Here is a 25,014-nt window from a genome sequence, read left to right as displayed (position 1 = left end):
TAAATTTCCAAAAGTATAAAAGGGGAAACATCGTAGGATGATGTATTTGTGAGGATAACTGATAGACTGCCGAAAATTCATGCAGTAAAAAAATAGGGGCATTAACATCATACCACCCAATTTCTATGTATTTACATATCAAACACCTAAACTTTACATTTTACATTTATACCAACCTAATCTTCTAGATCACATCAAAAATATCTTTATTTTAGGTTTTAAAAAGTGAAGTACATCATTCCATGCATAGGTAAGATGAGATATATGTAAAAATTGAAGTTTAATACATGGGAATTGAGGGGTATGTATATAAATCTTCCAAAAAAGTAATTGTAAAAGGGATGCCTGATAAAAAAATAATAATAAGAATAGTATACATTGCTGGTTGAGTTCTACATATAACAATATTGCATTAGATATAAAGAAACAATATATTTATAATCTAACCAAATTTTGCCCTCAACATACTAATTTTTAATTTACATATGACCACCACCCCCACGCTAGTTATAATATCAAAATCTCCTCCCACTAACAAAATAGGAAAAAAAAATATAAAATTTGTCTAAGTAATGTAATATGCAAATTATTGAAACGCTAGCATTGAATTATACCTTTCTGGAAGATTCTGGAATTTGGTTCTGATATCCACAGCGAGAGGTTCGATAGTTTTAATGAATTTTGCGTGCAATTTTCTCTTTGTTTTGCAGGGTTGGTTGTATCATATATTTGCTGCTATTCAATTAGGCGAGCTAAAGTTCAAAAAAGAAAAAAATTAGAGCCAAACTCATCTTTGATCATTGTTAGAGTTAGGTGGTTCAGTAACGCCTGCAGGGGTTTCTGGCCGTGGCGTGCTGATGCTAGCGTTTATGAAATCATCAGGATTTCCATCCCATTGCTCAGCTTCAATTAGAATTAAGAAATTAAATATATAATCCAAAAAAAAAATAGTATAGAGGAAGAAAAAGGAAGATTTACATATATATACCACTTAATTCATATGTATTTACATATCGAACACCTAAACTTTAATTTTTTATATATATGTCACCTTGCCTATGCATGATAAAGTAGTGGTATGTTTGATGTGATTTGAAAGAATTGGGCGGTATAAATGCAAAAAAAATAATAATAATAAGTAAAGTTTAGGTGTTAGATATGTAAGATATGCAAGTATTGGGTGGTATGTGATGTGAATATGCTTACCTATGCATAAAAAAAGTGTATTTCACTTTTTAAAATGTAAAATAGTGGTATGTTTGACGTACTTTTAAGGATTTGGTGGTATAAATGCAAAAAGTAAAAGTTTAGGACTTAGATATGTTAAAATATAAGAATTGGGTGGTATGGATGAAAATGTGAATTTGATAAGGATACATGGTGTGCTCCACATATCTGTTATGCTGACACCAGTCTCTGATAGAAGCCAATAGTCGGCATCCGTCTGCGGAACAAAACATATAAAATTAGTATGAAATACATCCATCAAAATTTGATCACGATGAATTTTAAAATCTTTCGATTTGCTGAAAGATGTGTGTGATATAAAAATTGATCGATTAGATATGCATTAAGCTCATTTTAAAGCAAAATCCAATGATCTTAAAATCCATCGTGACGCAATTTTTCTCTCGGGAGAAATATAAATTGATGGAAATAATGGTTGGGATAATAACATAATAAAAGCAATAAATAATTATTGAAAAATAACAACAGATCATCTTGGAACCTACATGAACGGTTAAATAGTTAGTTTCCCCAAATATTAGACTAACATTGAGATTTACATGCCAGTGAACTAAGTGCTTCACAAGAAACTATCCAACTAATTGCAATATTAACTTAACTAAGTTACTTTCCACATAGTTGAAGTCATTGAACATGACATTAAAATGAAATAAAAATAACTAATAATTTCTTCAAGTAAATATGTTTAGATGTCAATGAGATAACATGTTAGGTTGTAATTGTGTATTATATCATTGTCACATGCAATCATGATACTCAAAAACAAGTTCAAAATAAATTTAATGAGTATTTTGCCCAAAATAATACATTTAAGGGGCATTTACATATAGCACACAATTCTTATGTATTTATATATCTCCCACCAAACATGCATGGCACATCAAAAATAGCACTATTACTGCTTATTAAAAAGTAAAATAAACATTGTCCTGCATAAGTTTAAAGCACCAAAATGCTATGCATAGTAGGAAAGTTTAGGTGTGAGATTTAAATAGATAATAATTGTGTGCTATTTATGTAAATTTTCCTAAATTTAAAAAGGAAACAACTAATAGCATAATTAGAAATGATTAAAGGCTCGCATGTTTAGATGCTAACAAAAAAATCTTAGCACAAGGGATATACTCCTTGGTTTTCTAGGATATTGATCTTGGGTTTGAGATAAGGCAAGCATGCGTAAAAGAATTATATTGGCCTCTGTGCGGGAATTTAAAATCTATAAATAACTTTGCCTCCATCTTATATTAAAATTAAGAGGCAATTACAAACATAGCACCTGAAACATTGTTATTTACAAATTTAGCACCCTCTTTCATCCATTTTTCAAATCCTCGCACAAATATCAAAATTCATGATAATACCCCAACATGTATTTTTAATTTTTATGAAATTCTCAATGATTTGATTGTGGCATGCATAAATACATTTGTTTGGTAGTTCAAAAATATCACTTGAGCACCAGATTTTGTAAATAGCAATGTTTTGGGTTCGATGTATGTAATCATCCCTAAAATTAAGCCAATATGCCAAACAGAACCATTCCAAATAAGCCGATATGCCACCCAAAGACTGACCGAGACTCTTAAAACTACAATTTCCATCAAGGCATCCAAAAAGGTACCTTCGTATTCTCAAGAATATATGTCATTGTAGGACCAACACTAAAAAAAATCAATACCTTCAAATAAGAAAGCATAAATCCAACAATCTTTCTATCATCGGACAACATATATTGTCGCCTTCCACTTTAGAGAAGTAATATACGAAGGCTCCAACCTTGGGAACCAAAAGCTTAAGAAGTATATGAGTGAAAGTGCTCATCTCCAAAATGAGCAAAATGCCAAAATAGTTTCTTGACTATTTATATGACGTTGTTTTAAGAATCAATACCTTTTATTAAGAAGGCTTAAATCCAACAATCTTTCTATCATTGGACAACATATACTGCTGCCTTTCACTTTAGCGAAGTAAAATATGAAAGCTCCAACCTTGGCCCTTGGGAACCGAAAGCTTAAGAAATGTGAGTGAAAGTGCTCATCTCCAAAACGAACAAAATGCCAAAATAATCCCTTGACTATTTAAATGGGGTCGTTTTAGTCCAGAGTTATAGAAGTCCAGATTGGTTCCCATGCATATTAAATTTAAACTCTAATAGTCTTTCATAAAGACTATGTTAGCCCCAATTTAAAGAATCTAGGAACCAATTCAGCACTTCTATAAACTCTGATACTAAAATGATCCAATGTAAATAGTTGGGTACTATTTTGGCACTTCACTCTCTTGAAAAGCAAGAAAGTTGCCCAATCTCCCAAAAGTGTGGGCTTGGGGCTGAACCAACCCCAACTGTTTCAACAAGAAACTGTCAGTTCATCAAGGAGGTTGAACCGGCCGACCTTTGCTTAGGTTTAGGAATGATGTCGCCCAACGGGATGAGATTCCCACCCTCCTAGTTATATTTTATTATAAATAGGTTATTGTGTGTGTTAAACTTTAGTTTTTTATTTATTTATTTATTTATTTTTATAGATTTCTATCAGGACAGACGTTGGCGTCCCTCTTCCCTTTCTAGGATTGTATCCGGCGACGAGAATTTGCTCTGGCTGTAACCCATTCTGAGATGGTGTTTATCTTTCATTCCCAATTTTCCCTTCCCTTCATCTAGTAGTCGAACATGTTGCTATCTCCGCCTGAATTGCTTTGTCGACTGTTTTACAATTGTCGGCTACCGTCCATCTCCTCCCTTATCGATTTCTGCCCGTCGTCGTGACACCCAAACCCGCCAGCAGCCTCCTCCTTCATGTTAATCCAACCCCCAGCCCAAACACGCGCGCGTACGCACCCCTCTCCCTAGTTTTCGCTAAGTTTGTTCTCCCTCCATCTCATCTGCAACCCTGAACCTTGTCACGGCAACATCTTGCAACTCTCCATATAGCAACCTCCATCTAGAAATCACCAACTCACTTCCACCAGCTTTTCCTCCATCTATCCGCTGAACCAATCCCACCAACCACTAGATTGCTGCCCTGCTGTCTTACACCCCTCTGTAGCCTCTACTTCCCCTCAACCACGGCACCACCTCGCCTACCTACGCCCTAGTGTGTGGTTGTTTCGTTGTTTTTCCTATTTTCAAGTGTCGTGGTTGTAACCCTTTCAATTACAGCAATAATGTATTATTTCATTGTGGGTTTTGGGTTAACTTCGGTATCACTCTCAATTGAAAACAATGAAGAATAAAAAATTTAACATTCCAAGCTCTATCTCAAGTAAATAAGAGAAAAAAGTTAAGTAAATAGTTGAAGGTGCTCAAACCATTGCCCCTAAATCCAATGCAAAAGTAGCAAAGGGAAAGAACGAATGCACGTCGTCTGAGTAATAATTCAATAAGGTCATCCAAAAAATATACTTTAGGTGAAAATTAACAAATGTAAAGGAAATAAACACAGCCAATTATCATTAATTTATTCTTTGGCTTAATGTGTAGATATTAGTGAGACTATTTATTACCATAAGAGGTTTGGTTAAATTATGATCATGAGTACATGTATTTACAATAATAAAAAAAAATTAAAGTTTAAGCATGCTAAACAGATTTACACATTTTGAAGAGTTAACCTTCCATGTCCTGATTTTTATTCCACATTTCATTGTGCTGAAAACTTCATAACTATCACTTCATCTAATTCTTAAGTTATTAATGGATATTTTAGGATTCATTACTATGAATTCAACACAGATCACTCTGTAACTACTATATATGAATAACATGATGGATTGTTAGTGTAAAACCCCTTTAGTAAAATAAAGTTACTCTGGGTGAAACGGTTGAAGTTAATAGTGCATGTGCAAGAACATAACTAGGATGGGTGACCTCCTAAGAAGTTACACCAATTGGAAAAAAACATAAGACAACTGGCCAATGTGGACAATATCTCGATGAATGAGAGTTTAACCTGCTGCAAATTGCATCAAAGCATTACATCATCCTAGAGATGGGAACTAACTGAGATGCATAAAAAAATGTGACGCAATAAAAGCCCTCTCTTGAACCCTAGATAGGATACATGATGGAATCCACCTCTTGAATCTATAAGGGCAGCCTTTAGAATAATATCTACCAGGAGAATGATTTTGAGTTAAGAGAACTAACGAGAACATCAATTTAGTGGAGAGACTATGAAACCCATCAAGTAGAATGAAGCTTAATTCTTAAACATAGAGGCGCAATTTGGAGTAACGATTGGAATTTCATAAATAACTTCAAATTTGTGATGGGTGACCTCTCGTAACTTACACCAGAGATAAAATCGTGAAAACATTAGGCCAAAAACAGACATATCTCGATAAGTGAGAGTTTGGGTTGTTACAGGGATAAGACAACTGAGCTACTGTCAAAATGTTTATATTGTCCTTCAATAAGATATTAAGTACATTATGTTACTTTATGATGTCACTACTGTCAATTAGAAAAGGTTACTAAAGAACCTTTGGGAGTTAACATTCCCATGCCCAAAATGTTTCATGAATTTATCTAAGCATGAATTTCATTCTAGGTTTATCAAGAACTTATGGGAAATGATTCTATATTTTTTATGGTTGATATATTTTTAAAATATCATACACTTGATATTTTTCTCTAAAACTACAAATGTCCCCAAAACCCTAAAAAATTGTTAGATGGAAAGATTATACAATTCGATAGTTTATGATTGTGATGTATGTTTCATTGACCAAGCTTTTACAGCTTTCTAGAAGCTATATGATGTCGGTTTGAAATTTCTTCATCCACAAAATGATGATAAAACAGCAATTAAAAGAGTTTCATATTGGTTACAATTTAGACATGGGATTTAATCCTCAACTACAAAATTGGCTCGGAAAAATCAAAGGCACCATACTACCAAAAATTTTATGTTTGAAGTTGTTGACGGCATGCACTAATAATAAGATCTCATACTATTATCCCAACCAAAAAGATACTCACATTTAGTGCATCTTATGGAAAAACTTCAGGCTAGTATAGAGCTATAGATTGCTAAGCAATATGAGAAGCATAATTTTATAGCTTAGGTTTGAAGATGAAAGCAATAATTTATTGAAGGAGATTGTGTACTTGTTAGAATTAGACCAAAAAAAAAAAATTTACCCACTTTATTGACTTAAAAAAGGCTTAGGAAAGATTTTTTATCTTTGCAAAAACTCTATAAATCAAGTTCAAATGCATTTATTTTACATATGCATCCAAGCATTTAACATTAGTCTTGTATTTTGAAGGTCCAATACCATATTAACACATTTAATCACTTGTACATATTTATATTGATGGAGTTTCACTTTCTATAAATAATATTGATAGTCATAGGCTTTCATTTTTTTTTTCTAAGTTGGGTGAGCACTCAAGTAGGATTCTTCAATTTATTTTCAAACAATGTGCTACTCATTCAAGTACAATACAAATTGAGAATACAATACAAGTGATTGTCGATGAATCGCCAAAAATACTTATATAAAACAAAAATAATTAATTCGTTGGAGGAACCAATGTTTTATTAAAAATTCTAAGATTACACAAACAAAGTTGATGAAGATGATGCAAGTATATATCTAAAGAGTAGCATAATTCTAATTCTTCTTCCCTCAAGGTTTGATACAACACATGAATCCTAATTTCACGATAAAACTCAAACCCATATTACATGCCCATAGAATTACATTTAGTGCATTTAAAAAATAAAGCTCGTATTCCCCTTTAGATAATATGTTAAATTTAACCTTCTTTTTAGTTTGTATATAAATTTACAACCCTACTTAAATATATCAACTTCGATGAATGCAATCTGAATTATCTATGATTTAAAAACAATCTCTTATTTCTAGAATCATGTTTCAATATTCTCCTCTATGAATTAGATCTCTCCAATCTCTAAAAAATTGCAGCTTCCCTCCCAAGGCATAGAAAGGATCAATTTTTACCACCCCCCCCCCCCCCCCAAACACAAAAATTTTAAATTATTGGAAATTGGTTAAAATAAGATAATAATGTGAATTTGTAAAAATTAGCATGTTCTCAAATAATTACACTTTATGATTGTATTTAGGTTTATATGAATTATTTTGTTTTCTTAGATTCTAAAAGAAGATTCTCTAAATAGGTAGCTAATAATAGTTTAGAAAATAAATTGTGCTCCTCTACAAAAGCTCTCCCCTTAAGGTCCCTCTTCAACCTCTATTGAGGAAAAGGAAAATGAATAGGAAAAGCAATCAAAAGGGGAAAAAAAACACCATCCAATCTATGATACACTTATAAATTTTAAATCACATATTCAATATCCCTTGATGGCCATGTAGAATTCAGCAAGCCTCTCATATCTTAAACCTACCATGGTTAAGCCATTCAAAAACAGTCCAACTTAGCTGGAGCATGTAAAATTTCATCTAGCAAATACCAAGTAGGCCTACTTATTCTACATACAACCCTAAAAGCTACATCCACATTCACATCCCAACTTAAGAGAAGGTCCCAAACAATCTTCATCTCAATCTCAGATAACAAGACCACTCTAGCCAATTGCAATTAATTTTAAGGATGTATTTAGCAAAATTTTTCTTATAATGGCTCAAATTAAGTCGAAGATTGAAGGATGTAAAATAACCTATAATTTAAGATTAAACCTAAGCATAAATTTGAACTTGCATATAAGGCTAAAGCTAAGCACAAGCAAGAGGTTTTCTACTCATACATGTTGAAGCCATTGTCTTAAATGATCACATTCATAAATTAACCACCTTTTGACTACTGAAATTTTGCATGATATAATTTTTTTTTTATATCTCGAATATTTAAACCTTATAAAAAACTTCGACTTGTATAGAGACAATCATGGATGCTATGCTAACGAGTTTCATCATGAAGCTTGAATTTTAACTAAAATTTTTACCTAGTTAACCAAAATGGTATAAAAGCAATGTTGCTGAGTATTTATAACATTTAATCTACCTTTTAAATCTTGTTTGAGAGATGATTGTCATTATAAAAGTTTGACCTTCATGAATAAAAATCAGTACTTTGTCAAACCGTGCATGTATCGAAATTTAGTGTCCACAACATTCACTCCTCTTGCTCTCATCTTCTGATGTAGTACAAGTAATTCATGTTCATTTGTTTACTTGTTGCCCATTTAGAATTAAATTCCATGCATAATGATAATTTCATAACCATAGCAAACGATCCAGATCTATATCCATATATGTGCCGTTAACAGATACAAGCCAGTCTGACTATCATGCAAAACTAATTGCAAATTGGTGTAATTACTAGACTACTTTTCATATTAAGGATATGTTACCTAATTGAGATGTTTATTATACAAAAGTCAACCATAGAGTTACCTTGCATTACTACTTTCAGGTAAGGTCATTGATATTATTGCCCTCTAGCAAGTGGCCAATATCATTTAATGTATTTTTCCTTTAATTTGTTGCCAGTATCAAAACCATGTTCATTTTAAGTTTTGGCTAGGATATTTTGAAATTTAATTCCATTTAGGCTTCAAGATCATAGTTCTGGGTTTAAACATGTCATGGATTTATCTTTTAGTTTATTATCAAGAGCTCTGCCTTCTAAATACATTTCATAGATTGAAGCCAAATTGCTTTCCTTGGACGTGATTCATACATTTCTGTTCCCCCACATTTGATTATCTCTCTTTTAGATTATGACCACATCAAGCAATCACCTTAATCCATAATGCCTTCCATACTACAGCCTTTCATCGCTATTCCAAACTAAGACTTCAGACAAGTTCCTTCATAAGCATGGAGATAACTTTAATGAATATCATGATTAACAAAAAAATCATATCACATCTTATTGTTAAATGAAAGAAAAACAGCCTTAGCCAAAGCCAGGGATGAGTTAGTTCGTGTAGGAAACTCTTTAGAAGAGTTACACATAACACATCTTACTTATAACTGTGCTATATTATTGACTGGCACCGAATAAGCTCCCTATGAGTCAGAATAAGTTTCTAATATCGAATAAAAATTACCATGATAGATTAAAAATCCATTTCATGATGGAGGGAGATGGAAAGAGAGAGAATTGCTGGACTTACATCCACATCAGATGGAACAATCTTCATCATCCCACTGCCACCCATAAAATCCTGTTGCGCATTTAAATCAGTATTCATGCTATTTGAGTCATGAAGTTGAAGCTCCATTTCATGGTGTTTGGTATGCTCTGGGACTATTTGCAATGTAGAATTCTCCAGATAGTTTGCATTTGATGCAGCTGGAAGCTGAGGTATTGTATTAACAGCATTCATCTCCTCGAATTTCTCCTCAAATTGGCTGAAAAACATATGAAGGAATATGGAATGCAAAACTTCAGACAAATGTTTTACAAAGCACGTCATAATCCATCCTTTTAGATGAAGAAGTTGATTTTGTTTATGTTTGTTAGGGTACATATTACCTGACCAAGTAAACATCTATTGCGCCCATGGTGCTTCTCAGGACAATTCTATATCTTCTCTGGGGATACTCACCAGCCTGAATATGCAAAAGGGTGCAGTTAAGGAGCAGCATGTTGGGTGAAGTTGGTTATACCTAGTTCAAAAATAGTTACAGACCTCATCAGGGTCCGGAACCTCAAGGGTAGTTCCATGAGGTGCTTTTATTGCAATAAGTGTTTCATTCTGATAAAGCAGAAGAAAAAAACAAAAAATCATTGACTTCCAACAAGGAACAACATTAATGATTCTAATATGTTTGACACTCCAGTAACAGGAAAAAAACAAAGGGGCATTTACACACAAACCACCCAATTCACCCAATTCCTATGTATTTACATATCTAACACCTAAAGTTTACTTTTTTACATTTGTCACCCAAATTTTTCATATCACATCAAAAATGTTACTATTTTAACTTTTAAAAAGTGAAATATACATTTTCATGCATAGGTAAGGTGGCATGTGTAAAAATTAAAGTTTAGGTGTCAGATATTTAAATACATAGGAATTAAATGTTATGTATGTAAATATCCCCAAAAAACAAATGGCAAACTAAAATGGCAATACAAACGTGAAAACAAGGCAGGCCCTTGATGTCATCTTCAGTCACATAAAGCCACCTGAAGTTGTTGAAAGAATTGAAGGAAATTAAAAGAAGTACAAATGGAACTATCATAAGCCAATCAAAAAGCCAATATAGATAAATTTTTCAATCTCATATTCATGCCATTAGGGTAGAGTACTCACTTTGAACTATTTTCATTTTCACTTAGTTCCCTTATTTGCTGTTGCATTTCACTGTAACGAAACATAAAAGCTTGGATAATGATAAAAAAGCTATAATAAAAACTAAATATGGTAAAAATAAACCTACCTAATATGAATATCTAAGTTGCTTTCTTGCAAAGCAAGTTTCTCGACTTCAGACTGAGAAAAATATAGAAAAAACAAAATAAATACAAGAGAAATTTTGAGACACTAAAAAGCAGATAATTAGTAAGAACTGCATTTGCAAACAATAATGAGCAGTTGGTTCAGAAAAAAAGGCAGCACATGTGTCGCCTTAGAAAAGTAGTTCGTCTACATACTTGTAAAACTGAAACACCGTCCTCAAAATCACCCGACCTCAAGTCATCAAGTCCCCTGAAAAAAGATAAAATGTTCAACCAGGTCAACATAGGAGATAGATGAGCAAATAAAGAAGTCATCGGGCATGAATAATTATACTTCCAACGAATTCTGTTTTTAAGTTTCTTCTCGATAAGACCAATCCCTTCTAAAACATTTGTTATGTCATATATGCGCCTCTTTTGCACCTACACAACCGAAATCTTTTTAAAACTGCTCATGTCACCTTCACCATAAAATATCCTTCTTCTCAAAAGTAAAGCAAATTAAAAGAACTCTGTCGAACCTCTAAAGTTTCAGCAGCTTTGTTAAGATCAAGAATACCATCCTGTGCAGTCTTCAGCAAATTGATAAATTTCTTTGTCAGCAGGCCTGAAATGGCAACACAGCATAAGCCAGAAAACTAAGCCCCTCTAGCATCAAAAATTAATACTATGAATACATTGCTCAACAGTATCCTATACTTTTCAAAATTGCTTCCAAGTAAATATGCACTGTGGATACAACGGAAAAAAAGAGAAGCATAACGGGATTAAATCCCAACTTCTTATCAAGAGAAGCCATATATCTTACGTAAAAAAAAAGGATTTTTCTCAGATAAACAACAAACATCACTTTTACGATAGGCAATAATATTAAGTACCTAAAGAACTGTCATAGCGGCAGGTAGCAACAGGAGTTACGAGATTGCTAGGAGAACCTGCAACAACGCATGCCAAGATATAGTTAATAACGTTTTAGAGATGATCAATATGAAGAACTGGTCACTCTCATAAGAATCATGATTATCCAATAAGTGTTTAATTCAAATTAACTTGAAAACTGATGAAAATATCAAACATGGTCAAGCAATTACCACATGGTAACGCATAAGCACAAAATGGTACTTCTTACCAGTATTTGACATGGGAGTCTGAGGTCCAGATTTATAGTACTTAGCAACTTTGGATCTACCATAGTTCCTACCTCCTTTCCCGGAGACTGGTGTCAGAAGGGAATTGCTACATACTTCAGCTTGTCCCGGGCTATTAATCCACTCGCTAGATTCGGCAACATCATTATCATCATGAATAGTCTTTCTCTTTAACTGTATATGGCATGCCATTTTTATCATATAAATGTTCAAGAGCTAACCAGTAATCTCAAAACAACAAAAAGAATGGGCAACTATCAATGAAATTTGGGAAAAAAAACACAATGAAATTTAAAGAATAACGAAAAAACTAATTTTAATAAGTTAAAGTTAGTTGTAGCTATTTTGAGTTGCATAATTCCATCATAACAAAGATTAGAACATGCACCATCGTGAAGTATAAATAGAATGAATGTGAAAGGAATGAAAAGGAAGAGAGTTTGACATGTGGTAACATGGCTAGAAATTGTGAAGGAAGGCTTAATAGATTAGTGAAATAGTTAATATAAGGCCAATGTTAATGATAATGTTTTTAAATAATATTTTGATTCGATTTAGTTGTTCCCATAACAAAGCTTAGAAGATGCACCGTTTATTCCTAGCTTTAACACAAATTCCACAAACATTGTTATTTCAACCACACAATAGGGCTGTTAAGCTCACACTGTTTGAGTTATTTTGAGACATGCAGGCATCTTATCACTTCAATACTTAAGAACAATAGTCAACACTATCATTAGCCTCATCCAAACTTTTCAAGTCAATTACATGAAACTTTCTTCTCCATTCATCCATTCAGTCGATACAAGAAGTTTTAGAATTAGTTTGTGTAGCATTTCTACCTCTCTTCCACTTTTGCATAACTTCCAACCATGTTAACATAAAGCCACAGCTTTTCCTTTTTTTTCCTTCAACGGTTTTTTAAATCACCTTACTAATGCATCTTTTGCATTCCATTGTAAGTGTCCAAATCACCTAAATTTATTTTCCTGTACTACATCTTCAACAATGTGCTTAGGTTTCTATGGTTTTATCATCTTTTAACACTATAGCGTCTAAGTTCGCCACAAATCCATCTAACATTCTCATTTCTAACAGTGAACCTAATTGTCAGTGACTTCGCTGCCTCCTAATGCTTGCAACCACAAATCACAATCAGTTCGAAAAAAAAGTTTACAAAATTCTCCTATATAAGTGTACGAAAAAATTCTTTTATTAGTTAGTACACATGAAACACTCAGACTTAGCTACTACAACTCAGCATTATGGAAAAATTATTAAATCATATATGCTAAATTGGCATGTTTTATGCTCAATTTTTATGATAACCCTAAGGTTCTTATCTTCTAATAAACAAATTAGCTAAATTTATAATAAATTTTGATATTCCCAAGTCAACAATATTATCTAACCTTAAACCCACATGAACACGTCAAAATTCAATGTTAAAAGCTTGAAAGAAGGTCAACCGATGCAGATACAATAAGAAGGTTCTAGAGTAAGAAGATGTGAAATCAACCATAATTTAAAAAATAAGATGGGCTACACATAACAAGATGTAGGAGTTCATAAGATCTACCACTACCAATGCAAATACAATAAGCAGTGTGATAAGCCATGAAACAAACAGAAAATTTGCAAAACATAAACTTTTAAATCAAATGACTATTAACTCAGATTACAAAATCTGCAAAACACAAAATTTGCAAAACATAAATGAAGGGTTTTACAAGCACTTATACGGGAGACCTACTTCTTCAAGAATGACAAAGTATTGTTACATTTGGTTCTAACAAAAGGAAAATATATTGGTCATAATAAGGAGTGCTTCTCATCCAAACTACAACAATATAGAGAGAAGACAATACCTACAATAACCATAAAATTTCTTGAGTTTATGTTCTCAAAAACTTTATTCCCATCTTCATTTATGTTCTTGTTAAAAATTTTCTCTCTCTTCTCAACAATTGGTATCGAACAAGGCTTTGAGGATGCAAAAAACATTAAGCTTTAAAGAACTAAAATGTGAGGTATTCTAATCCAATAAGGTTTGGTAAAACTGTTGAGAATCCTCCAAACAATTCCCAATATCAAAACGGAATAGCATTAAAGGATTCGAGAAAACTAGAACAATAAATTTAAACCAAAAGCGCAATAAAAAAATAAGCAAAAAAGAGCACAGAAGTTTTATGTGGAAAAATCCGAGAATGGGAAAAACCACGGAACTGCACCACCATAAATTTGACTATGAATTTCAAAGAGTTTTACAAATAATTCAAACAAATTTCTTTTCCACACTGACATGAAGAAACTTACATTGCACCACTCCACACTCTTCCTACTCATTCGATGCAGAAACTCAAGTCGAACAACACCATGATTCTTCTCACCAACACTTCTCGCTTTCACCAGAATTTTGTTGATGAACAAACAAGAAGAGTTACGCTCCAAGCCCGCACATACGTTGCCTGAAATCGTGCATAAATAACAGTTCTCGTGAAAGTTGCTCCAGGCACCTAGGCGCCCAATTCTCTGAAAGCAGACGCCACAACACCAAAAGTGGGCGCTTTGGGCACCTAAGCGCCCAGTTTTGGCGCAGGACTTCCACCTCAATTTGGGAACACTCAATGGGCACCTAAGTACCCGCAGCCCGGTATCTTTGTACCGGGCGCACTGACTGCGTAGAAATCAGACTGTCTGCTACTCCTAGGAGCTACAATCAAACTCCACAACTAACAATCTCCCTCTTGGAGACTAATAGCACCATGTCTAATCCTCTGTACTTACACTTCCATCTGAATTGTCTTCACGTGTTATGGTCACATATCGTGGTGTGGCTCATCCCTGATCTCAACCTTCAGGAAACTCAACTGAAGTCAAGTACAGCTTCGGTTCCTCAACAATCACCGCCTTCATCAACATACCCGCAAGAATTTTCAGATGTATGTATATTTTCCAAAAATAATTGTATGTATATTTTCCAAAAATAATTGTCCTTCTTCTAGAAAGATAGAATAAAATGATACCTGAGGTGGATGTGTTTAGTCCTGGCATGAAAAACTATGTTCTTAACAAGATCAATCGTACTCATACTATCACTATAGAGTTTTTTTATCCCCTACTTCTTACCCAATTATGACATGAAACTCTGTAGTCAAATCATCTCCATGTTAGCATCAGCAAAAGCAACATATTCGGCCTCCGTAGTAAAAGGTGCAACAATCTTCTGCAACCTGGAAACCCAACTCACCTCTGTGCTCCCCAATGTGAAGATATATCTCATTGTACTTCTATTGTCCACATCTCCTGTCAGATCTAAATCTACGAGTCCATGTAGAATGACCGCAATATTTTCATAATAAAGTGCCCAATTGATTGTTCCTCTCAAATACCTGAGAATCCACTTTATCGCCTCCCAATGATGTCTGCTTAGATTGTCCTTGTGTCTGCTGACAACTCCCACTGCATATGCAATATTTGATCTAGAACAAATCATCACGTATATCAAACTTCCAACTGCTAAAGTATACAAAATTCTCTCCATCTGTGTTTGCTCTGCTTCAAAGTTAAGTGATAGCTCCTTAGATAGTTTAAAAGTGACTATCTAAGGGAGTGCAAAATGGTTTCGCCTCACTCGTGTTGAACCTCTGTATGATGTTTTCAACATACTCTGCCTAAGACAACTTCAGTGTTCTTGCACTCATGTCCTTGTTGATTCTCATCCCGAGCATCTTCCTAATTGAACCTAATTCTTCATCTTGAAATTAAAAACTGATTCTTCAAGTCTCGGATGTTCTCCATATCTGCCTCTGCAATCAACATATCATCTACATACAAGACAAGCTAAATACAATGGCTACTAAAGTGTTTGATAAAGCAACAATAGTTTGTTTGGCACTTTAAGTACCCATCTTATGACATAAACATGTCAAACCTCCTGTATCATTGTCCTGGGGTCTGCTTCAAGCCACTGAGTTCTTCTTCAATTTGAAGACCAAAGATTCTTTGCCTGAAACGTTGTAACCTTGTGGTTGCACCATGTATAGCTCCTCCTCCAGATCTTCATGTAAGAAAGTTGTCTTTACATCCATCTACTCTAAATGTAGATATTCCACTGCCACCAGACTCAGCTCAACCATGACAATCATCGCCCTCACCGCGGGGGAGAATATCTCAGTATAATTCACTCATTTCTTCTGTTGGAAACCCTTCACAACAAGTCATGCCTTGTAGCGTTTGCTACCATCTGACTACTCTTTCAGCCCGTAGACCCACTTGTTCCACGGTGCTCTTTTGTCATTTGATAGTACCGTCAAATCCCAAGTCTAATTTGATTCCAAAAATTTCATTTCTTCATCCATGGAGAGCTCCCACTCCCTTGAAACTTCAACTTGAGTGGATTCCTCAAAGCACTCTAGTTCGCCACTATCAGTTAGTAACAAATAGTTTAAAGAAGGAAAATATCTTCGTATGGGTTATTTCCCTTTGTCGGATCTCTTAACTTCTATAGTAAGTGTGTAAGGAACTTCGAGTACTCCTTCTGATTGAGCACTTATCCTCTCTCCATCCTCCTGATCACCAATATCATCCATCTCCACATATTTGGATTCTTTAGAAGTAGCTGGCAGACTGTCCTGAGTTCTAACCCTGTCCTTGTACATCTCCATTTCATTGAAAGTGACGTCACTGCTCCTGATGAATTTCTGATTCTGATAATCTCATAACTTGTACCCAAACTCATCAACAAGAACTGCAAGATTATCTCTGCTCTATAATCCCAGAACTTATACCACTCCCTTCTGCTAAAAGTAAGCATGACTCAAAATCTTGTGAATTTCTAATTATGATAATCCGAGAACTTTTTTCATATCCAATGAAGGTGCACTTGAAAATTTTTGAGTCAAGCTTGTTTTTAGAATCTGCATCAACATGTACATATGCAGAACGCCCAAATAATCTTAAATGAGATAGACATACATTTTTTTCATCCAAGCTTCTTCAGGTAAGCCTTCCTCCAGAGGTACTGACGAACTACGAATAATCAGATAAACTGCAGTGTTAACTGCTTCAACCCAAAATTGTTTCGACAAGTCTGCATGCAACCTCATGCTCCTAGCACGACTTGTGGTTGCTCTGTTCATGTGCTCAGCCACACAATTCTGTTGCGATGTCCTTAGGACAGTGAACTCATGCCTGACCCTTCTGCAACACAAAAAATTCTTGAACCTTTGATCACGGTGCTCACTCCCATTATATGTTCTGAGATACTTCAGCTTCAAGCTTTACCTCATTTTCTATCATATTCTTCCATTTCTTAAAAACTTAAAATACATCATATTTTTGCTTTAAGAAATAAACACATTTTTCGTGTGATCATGAATGAATATGACAAAAATAGCGAGAACCTCCAATAGATTGGAATGGAGTAGAACCTCATACATCAGTATAACTTCAGTTTCTTTGATTTCACCACTGAACTGCTCTTGAAGAAAAACCTTCTTCTGTTTGACATAAATAAAATCTTCACAAAAATTTAGATTAATTGATTTCAAACTCTGAAGCTTATTCTTTGAAAGTAAGGACTTCATACATTTCTCGCTCATATGGTCAAGCCTACGGTGCTAGAGATCAACATCCACCCTAGTTTCAGCCACATCAATGAAATCAAACATTTTATTAATCGGATAAAAGGTGCCTTCAATGTTGCCCTGAGTAATCACTAATGTACCCCTGGTCACCTTCCACAAATTACCTGTGAAAGTTGTCACGAGTCCTGACTTTGCCAGCTGGCTCACAGAAAAAAGTTCTCTTCAAACTTGAAACAAGTCTGACATCAGTAAGTTTTCAAACTATTACATTCAACAATTGATATCAACAACTCTTTCCTATTATACTACATGCCTTGTTATCTCCAAAATGAACCTTCCCTAGATCACACTGAGAATAGTTTTTGAATACCTCTTTATTGCGGCAAGCATGAAAAGAGGCAGTTGAATCCACTATTCAAGATTCAGTGCTGACTACGAATTACAATAGGGAGTCATTTTGGATTTCACCTATGGTGAGATTAGTAGAGAAATATTATAATATTTGAGAGTTAAGAAATATTGAAGCGATTATTGAGATGTCGAACAAATACTATTATTATTTTTTTCTTTACCTCTTTTTTTATAAATAATTTCAAGAAATCATGCTATATGATTGTGATATAGTAAGCTTAGAGAATATCAAGAATTTTCTTATTTTAAAGAAACGATTTGTAAACTCAAAAGAGATAATTAACAGCTAAAAGTTTCTTACAAGTAATAGAGATCCTATGAGCGACAAACTTCTAATCATGATAGAAACAAATCACATAACAAATTTAAGGAGATCACTTGCTCCCATTTTAAGGAAAAAAAGGCAAAAAAAATGATTTTTTTGACTTAAAGAAAATAAAGCAAGGAACATATGACAACAACAAAGAGGACAAGTAGAGGCAGAGGCAAGACCAAATAGGGTCGCTCTCTAGCCACGTGATATTATGTATTTCGGCACTGTTAGGCTTTTTATTTAAGTATCTAATGTATTTTTCTGTTTTTTCTAGTTTTGGAACCATTTGTGATTTTTTAGTGGGCAGGGTGTCATGTTTCGACCCTCCCACACATTGTATCTGTATCTTTCTTTCTACTTAATATATTAGCCTTTTTGGGCTTTCAAAAAAAAACAACAAAGAGGACAAGTCAATAATGTAAATGTTGCAAGTTTAATAAGCTTAAATACAATTGATGATCTTTTAATTAATGGAAAGAGCAGGAATAACAACTAAAAGATTTTTAACTTAGCTTGTCTTAGCATATGTGTTCTTATTATGTTTATCACATACAAGCCACGTTCTTACGATTGTTTTTATATAGGTAATAACACTATGTGAAGGTTATAAGTTCTAGCAATGTGACATTAAAGGCACATAGCAGTGCAATTGTATCATTGATTGGGGTTAGATATGAGCCACATTTGAATTCAATATCCTTAAATGATATTAGTATTGCAAAATATAAATTCGTTAGTTTTTTAATGTAGTTTTACAAAAAGATAATGATATGAGTACAGCAAAGATAATTAACAAGAAATGACAAAATGCCAAAAAATGTACAAAAGATTAAATATTCAATTGAGTCTCTTTGCTTGAAGCTTGATGAAAATAGAATAGTGATTGCATATGTTTTGGCCTCGTAAATAGAATTTGAAATCTCCTATTCCTTAGAATGTCATTACTCAATCCCATTAAAGCCATTAGATGACAAAGCATCATAGTCATATAAGTCTTTGTTAATAGGAGAGGAGGAGCTTCCTAAATTGACGAAATAAATTCTAATGCCAAATTTGCAAAGAATATAAAGACAATTTTTGTAACTAGCAAAAGCATGCATCCATGCAAAATAGTCGCATACTCTTTCAAGTTAGTTGATACCAAATTTTGAGTGTAAACCTGAATTGATGATGAAAGAACGAAAACAATTATGGGAGTATGAATGGTAATTTCTCTCATGCACAAGAATGTTTGATTTTCTTATATTTAGATAAGTGTCAATAAAATCAAAGAAATTGTGTCCAAAGATTTCACATAATAAACAATATTGAGGGATGTTTTAATAGATTACCTTCTACCAATATCAAGAAGAATTTGACACAATCCACACTTGCTTCATTAGAAAGTTGACATCCAATTCAACAAAACTCTAGCCACAAAAGGCCTTATACAACAAACAATTGCTCCAACCACTTACAAAGTATTTTATTTAAAATATAGACCTTAAGGAATATAAAGTGGATTAATTGCTAAAATATATTCAAATTTGAGAAAAATGTGCCCAAACACATGTGTTGGGTGGTTTCGCAGACACGTCAAAATGAGAAAACCACCCATATGCATCTAAAAACCACTACATAGCTTGTATGTGTTGAAAAGATTTTAGTGTAGTCTGATTTAAGTATATAATCTAATAATTATGAGTCGTTGATCAATAATCCCAATAGAACAATCACCAACTAAATGTAAGTAGAACAGGAATTTGTGAGTGACATCTATATTTGGATGACCCAAAGAGAACTTGTTTACAATAAATAACAAAAAGGATCTACCAAACTCAGATATTTCCAAAAAAAATGAGCGCAATTTTGCCTAAATATAATGAGAGTTGCTAGGTGATTCATAGGAGATAAATTCTCATGATAATAAAAAAGAAAATGAGTAATAAGGAAGGATGCAATCCCAAAACTGATGATCCGCCCACAACATATTATGATGAAAAAATCACAAGCAACAAAAGCCTTGATATCCAATAAAATGTGAGCAGCTAAATAAGCCTTCAAGACAATAAGACTTATTAGTTAGGAGGCAATGATGACGAACAAAAATGAGGAGCCACCATCACCCTAGCATAATCAAATGTAAGTAAAAAAACTATGGTAGAATTGTGACAAATGAAGAAAAAAAAGAGGCTAAAATAGCCTAATAATGACAATCAAATGACTAACAAAGATCAAGAGCGATGGAAGAAAGTTGTTGGCGTGAGGAAAGCAATCAGTAAAGGACAGAAGCACGTGGTCTCACAACAATCGGAGTGAAGAGCAACCCTAGCAGCCACATCAGAATACATTCGACAACATTATGTGCGCCCATGAACGCACGAGAATGCACACAAATATGCAGTAACACGATAACGTGTGAGCTCACGAGCACGCAGGCAGAAAGCAAAAGCATGTGGCGCAAAATAGCTATGATTAGGCAAGAAAGCATATAAAGTGACAGGCACTTCAAACATAAGAATTAATGATTTCTTTTGTAGCAAAATGCTTTGTCATTAAATTATATGTTGGATTGAATATTTATGGTGGCAGGTTACAGAAGAAAGAATGGTCAGAAATAATGACAGCAAGCGCTAAAAATATGTAAGCTTCCTTGAATTCAATCATTGATGATTCTACAATGGCCCACATAATTCACTTTATGTCAATAAAGAAATTCCAAGAATAGATTGGCATCACAAAAAAGCAAAAATTCAAAAATAATCAAGAACACAATGTTCAGGCAAGGTTGCAACATAAGGCCCTAGCAAGTTTGTCATTTGATATATTGAGGTGCTAAAAAGCCTTAGCTAACATTCACATAAAATAAAAATTTCATATAAATGAGAATTCAAACACACCCATAAAATATATAAAACAGAAAATCATTATGTTCTATAAGTGAAAATTATAAAATATGGAGACTAAATTTTCTTGGCCATCTTAGATAAGTTTTTGTTTTAATTCAGAAATTTGGAGGATACCGAACTCGTGATCTATTCATGCTTGATTTTTTTTTAGATTGGTGGCTAAAAAGCTCAAAGCTCAAGAAGCATAAATGTTTACATTTTTCAAAATTGGTGTCCACCAGACTCTATCTATTGACTTAATGCTCGCATTACTAGTTGCATTTTCTTTCAACAAGATGAAGTGAGATCACCGTACTTATCTTCAACTTTAAAAGAAGTGAATCTCCTTATGTATGCCTCTTAAAGATTAATGGGTTATTTAATCCATGTTCGATCATGAATGTAAATGAATCTCACCAAATCATAAAAACTTGTGTCTTGTATTTTGTTATCTTTGGTGTGTTATTCTCAAATCTTAAATTAATTTTTTGCTCGAAATTTCTATCTCTTTACCAACACAAACATATTCTTATCAAGGACCACACTTATAATGCAAGACAACGCTTCGCAGAAAACTTTAAGCTCATAGTTAATATAATAACTAATAAGGCCAGCAATTATTTTATAATTATGAATTTGGCTTCTAAAGAGCAAATCAAAATTCACAATGATAGTTAATATAATAACTAATAAGGAGGCCAGCAATTATTTTATAATTATAAATTTGGCTTCTAAAGAGCAAATCAAAATTCACAATTTTAACACACACGCGTGCGCGCACATACATATATATGGACAAATGTCAGCCATTAAAAACCCCGCAATGATAAATGCTTGGACAATTTGCAATTTATATATTGTTTTCATCAGCCTTAAGAGATTGAATGGTATAAATATGACAAAACAAAGGAAAAAATATTAAAACTAGTACCACGATATTGAAACACACATAAAATAAAATAGAGAGACAAAAAAAAACAAAGTCCTTCAAATAGACCAAAAGAACTCAACTAGGGTTTATGACTTTAACGTGTCATAATCATAAATGATCAAGATCTTTTATCGATGAACGCTGGTTGGATACATTTACGAGCATACAAATTCATTACAAAGTATGCTCAAACAGGAGTTTCAATAGATTTAAGAGGTTAAATTTGCATAAACATTAGAATGCTTTAATTTGTCAAAATTTGGTTTTGATTGCTAACATAAAATTTCCTAAAGACATTTCATAATTAGTTTTTTATGTTACAGCCACTACAGGCTAAGAAAATAAGGAAAAACTACAAGAAAGAAAATATATTTTGCTATGTACTGCTATTCTTTTAATACAATTAATTTCTAGCACATTAGTATAACTATAATTTAAGAAAAATAGATAGAAAAAAAAGCCAAGAGTAACAAAATAAACGGGCAACTTAACAATTGGCCACACTAATATCATTTTAATGTGAGAAGTCATTTTTCAAAATAATATTAGAAAATTAAATGAGAAATAGAATATGATAGCCATAACCATATAAGAATTGGAGAGAATCAATCGAGTACATTATTTCATCATTTCTGTTGATTTGTGTAAGTCTAGGAGAACATGTAGTAGGAATTTACAATATTAAGAAGTAAAAAGATAGGAACAATTTTGATCACCATTAGGAGAGAATTGATTGAGTACTTAAATTCATCATTTGTGCTAAATTTGTGCAGGTGTGGGAGAACCTATAATAGAAATACAATATTAGAGGTACAAAAATAAATACATGCTTGAATATGATTGAGACAACCCATGAATTGGTAAGGTGGCGGCAATAATCTCATGGATTAGTGAGACAGATGGGAGGATGAGGAAAATGAGAAAGAGAGAGGGAGAGAGTTGAAGGTAAGGCTAGCCGGTGCTATCATCATGAGAAGGGGACAAAGGGGGCTGGAGGCAGGACTCTAAGAACAAGGCGGAAGTAGCTAGAAGCATTGCATTTTCAAGTTAGCCATGTTTGTTCATAGAGCAAAAAATTAAAAAAATCAAGAGAATCCTTTTGCCTGACACAAGAATCCAATCTCAACTAATGCAACTGAAATCCTACTAAGAGTGTGCAAATTCAAATACCTAGCTTCAATCTTGCTAACAGTCATGCACGAAAATAAGGAAATAATTAAATGAAAATGAACATCACAGCAACCTAAGCATTAGACATAGCCAGCTAATCAAGTTCATTGTGCAATCACTTACTAGTTTTTTTTCACAAATGTGACTATGAGCCTTGGAATGAGTATCAATACAAGTTCGTTGAATTTTGTTAAGAAGAAAAAAATAAACCAGCTTAATTGTAAATGCTGATACAAGGAGTACCCAAAGATATTCAACTCCAATAGGAAATCCTTGAAAAACCCAATCATCCGGAGGAACCAATTTTCTCGAGAGCAATTTTGCATTTTCAATTAAGACAACCAACTTTCAGTTAAGAGAATAATCTACATGCTGCCTAAAAGGAGAAGCAGTAGAGATGAAAATATAAAAAATCGGATTTAAAATTCAGCAACAACAATAAACCCATATTCACAAAACCTAGGAAACATTCCAGCAGCAAAATTTATAATTAACCGAAAAAAGTACCGCATCTACCCAGCACTACACTTAAGAGTAAGAATACACAACACCTCATGCCCATCAATCCCAGAATTAGTATATAAACCAAACGAGCCCGGAGAAAACGACGAATTCCCGGCGCGATCAAACTAAAACAAACCGAAATACAAGAAAAACAATAATGCGACCGTGCAAGCAATCATCGCAATACACTTCAATCAACATCAGCAAACAACACTCAAGAACTCACTGGAGTCTTAATGACAATGGCCTCCGCGGCCTCACCAGCACCTTCCCGGTGATTTCGCGCCGGCGAGAATCGGTGGTACTCATCGGGTGAAACGAACGGAGGCCTCGATGAAGAGAACGGTAAGCTATGTTTCAACGGGTGGAAGATCTGACTCGGCGGCGGCGGAGCCCGGGTTCCAGCTGCCCGAACCCGGTTTCCAGCTGCTCGACCGCCGGACATGTATGCTGATGAGATTCTCACCCAAACTCTAGCACAAAACCTCGATCCTAAACAAAAATATATATACAGATCCAACTCAAAGCAAAACGCAAACCAAAACCCTCGTTCCCAGTAGGTTTCAAGTGAGATCCAAGTGGCGGCGGCGATCTGAGAAGGAAAAAAATTCAAATAGTCATTCAACCGGTGCCGATCAACAAAGCGATGACCGCCGGACTAGGGTTTCCTGTCAAGGATCTGAGAAGCTGTAGGGGCGGAGAAGAAGAGAGGGAGAGAGAAGGTGAAAAAGCGGAGAGCAGAAAACGAGGGAAGCGAGGGAAATTATAGTTCGGATAGAATGGAGGGAAGCAATGACAGAATATTAGAAATTAAATAAAGAAATCGATATTTTGCTCCTCTAAAAGCCTTATATATAGAATGTTTGGTGTGCTAGAATCACACGTGAGAATTTTTTTTTTCTTTTCAAATATTTACAAAAATAACACTTAATTTCTATGTATTTACATATCCAACACCTAAAAGTCAATTTTATATTACTTTATTTATTCATGAATATGTTTATTTTTTTTAAATTAAAATATTGATATTTTTTGTATGATATGGAATAATTGGGTGATGGTATAAATAAAAAAATTGAAACTAAAGTGTTAGATATGTAAATACATAAGAATTAGGTGGTATGCATGTAAATGTCTTTTTTTTCTTAGATTAAGATATGTAATGCCTAAATTCAATTTTTACATTTATGCCACCTTATTTATGCATTCTTTAAATGTTATGAAGTATTTGAGTGGTATAAATGTAAATAACGAAATTAAAGCGTCGGTATGCATGTAACACTTAAAATTTAATTTTTGACACATATGCCGCCTTATTTATTTATGAAAATGTATATTTTAAATTTTAAGCATTAAAATAATGGTATTTTAACATTTTTTATATAATATGAAAGATTTTGATGGTATAAATGTAAAATTTGATGGTAT

At 33.7% G+C, this 25,014-nt stretch overlaps 1 protein-coding gene across 1 annotated transcript; it reads right to left on the bottom strand.

The window, feature by feature from the left end:
- Nucleotides 1-348: 348 nt before the first annotated feature.
- LOC110027158 (transcription factor E2FB-like) lies at nucleotides 349-24,031 on the bottom strand. The gene is made up of 14 exons (XM_020728858.1): nucleotides 23,813-24,031; nucleotides 11,784-11,976; nucleotides 11,533-11,589; nucleotides 11,176-11,261; nucleotides 10,989-11,077; nucleotides 10,850-10,904; nucleotides 10,636-10,688; nucleotides 10,509-10,559; nucleotides 10,333-10,381; nucleotides 9,879-9,944; nucleotides 9,722-9,798; nucleotides 9,360-9,597; nucleotides 1,378-1,444; nucleotides 349-903 (listed from the first exon to the last, which is right to left on the bottom strand). The coding sequence occupies exons 1-14, from the start codon at nucleotides 24,029-24,031 to the stop codon at nucleotides 788-790; spliced, it is 1,416 nt and encodes a 471-aa protein (XP_020584517.1). The 3' UTR covers nucleotides 349-787.
- Nucleotides 24,032-25,014: the final 983 nt, after the last annotated feature.

Source organism: Phalaenopsis equestris, unplaced genomic scaffold (genome assembly GCF_001263595.1).
Source record: "Phalaenopsis equestris unplaced genomic scaffold, ASM126359v1 Scaffold000001, whole genome shotgun sequence".
Taxonomy (NCBI): domain Eukaryota; kingdom Viridiplantae; phylum Streptophyta; class Magnoliopsida; order Asparagales; family Orchidaceae; genus Phalaenopsis; species Phalaenopsis equestris.
The sequence above is the reverse complement of the archived record's forward strand: the minus strand, read 5'-3'. Positions and strand labels throughout refer to the sequence as shown.

Coding starts and splice junctions, on each gene's coding strand:
- LOC110027158 (XM_020728858.1), bottom strand. CDS start 24,031: ATGTCCGGCGGTCGAGCAGCTGGAAACCGGGTTCGGGCAGCTGGAACC. Junction 11,078..11,175: donor AAGCTGCTGAAACTTTAGAG/GTTCGACAGAGT, acceptor TCGGTTGTGTAG/GTGCAAAAGAGGCGCATATA. Junction 9,945..10,332: donor AGGGCCTGCCTTGTTTTCAC/GTTTGTATTGCC, acceptor CTGCTTTATCAG/AATGAAACACTTATTGCAAT.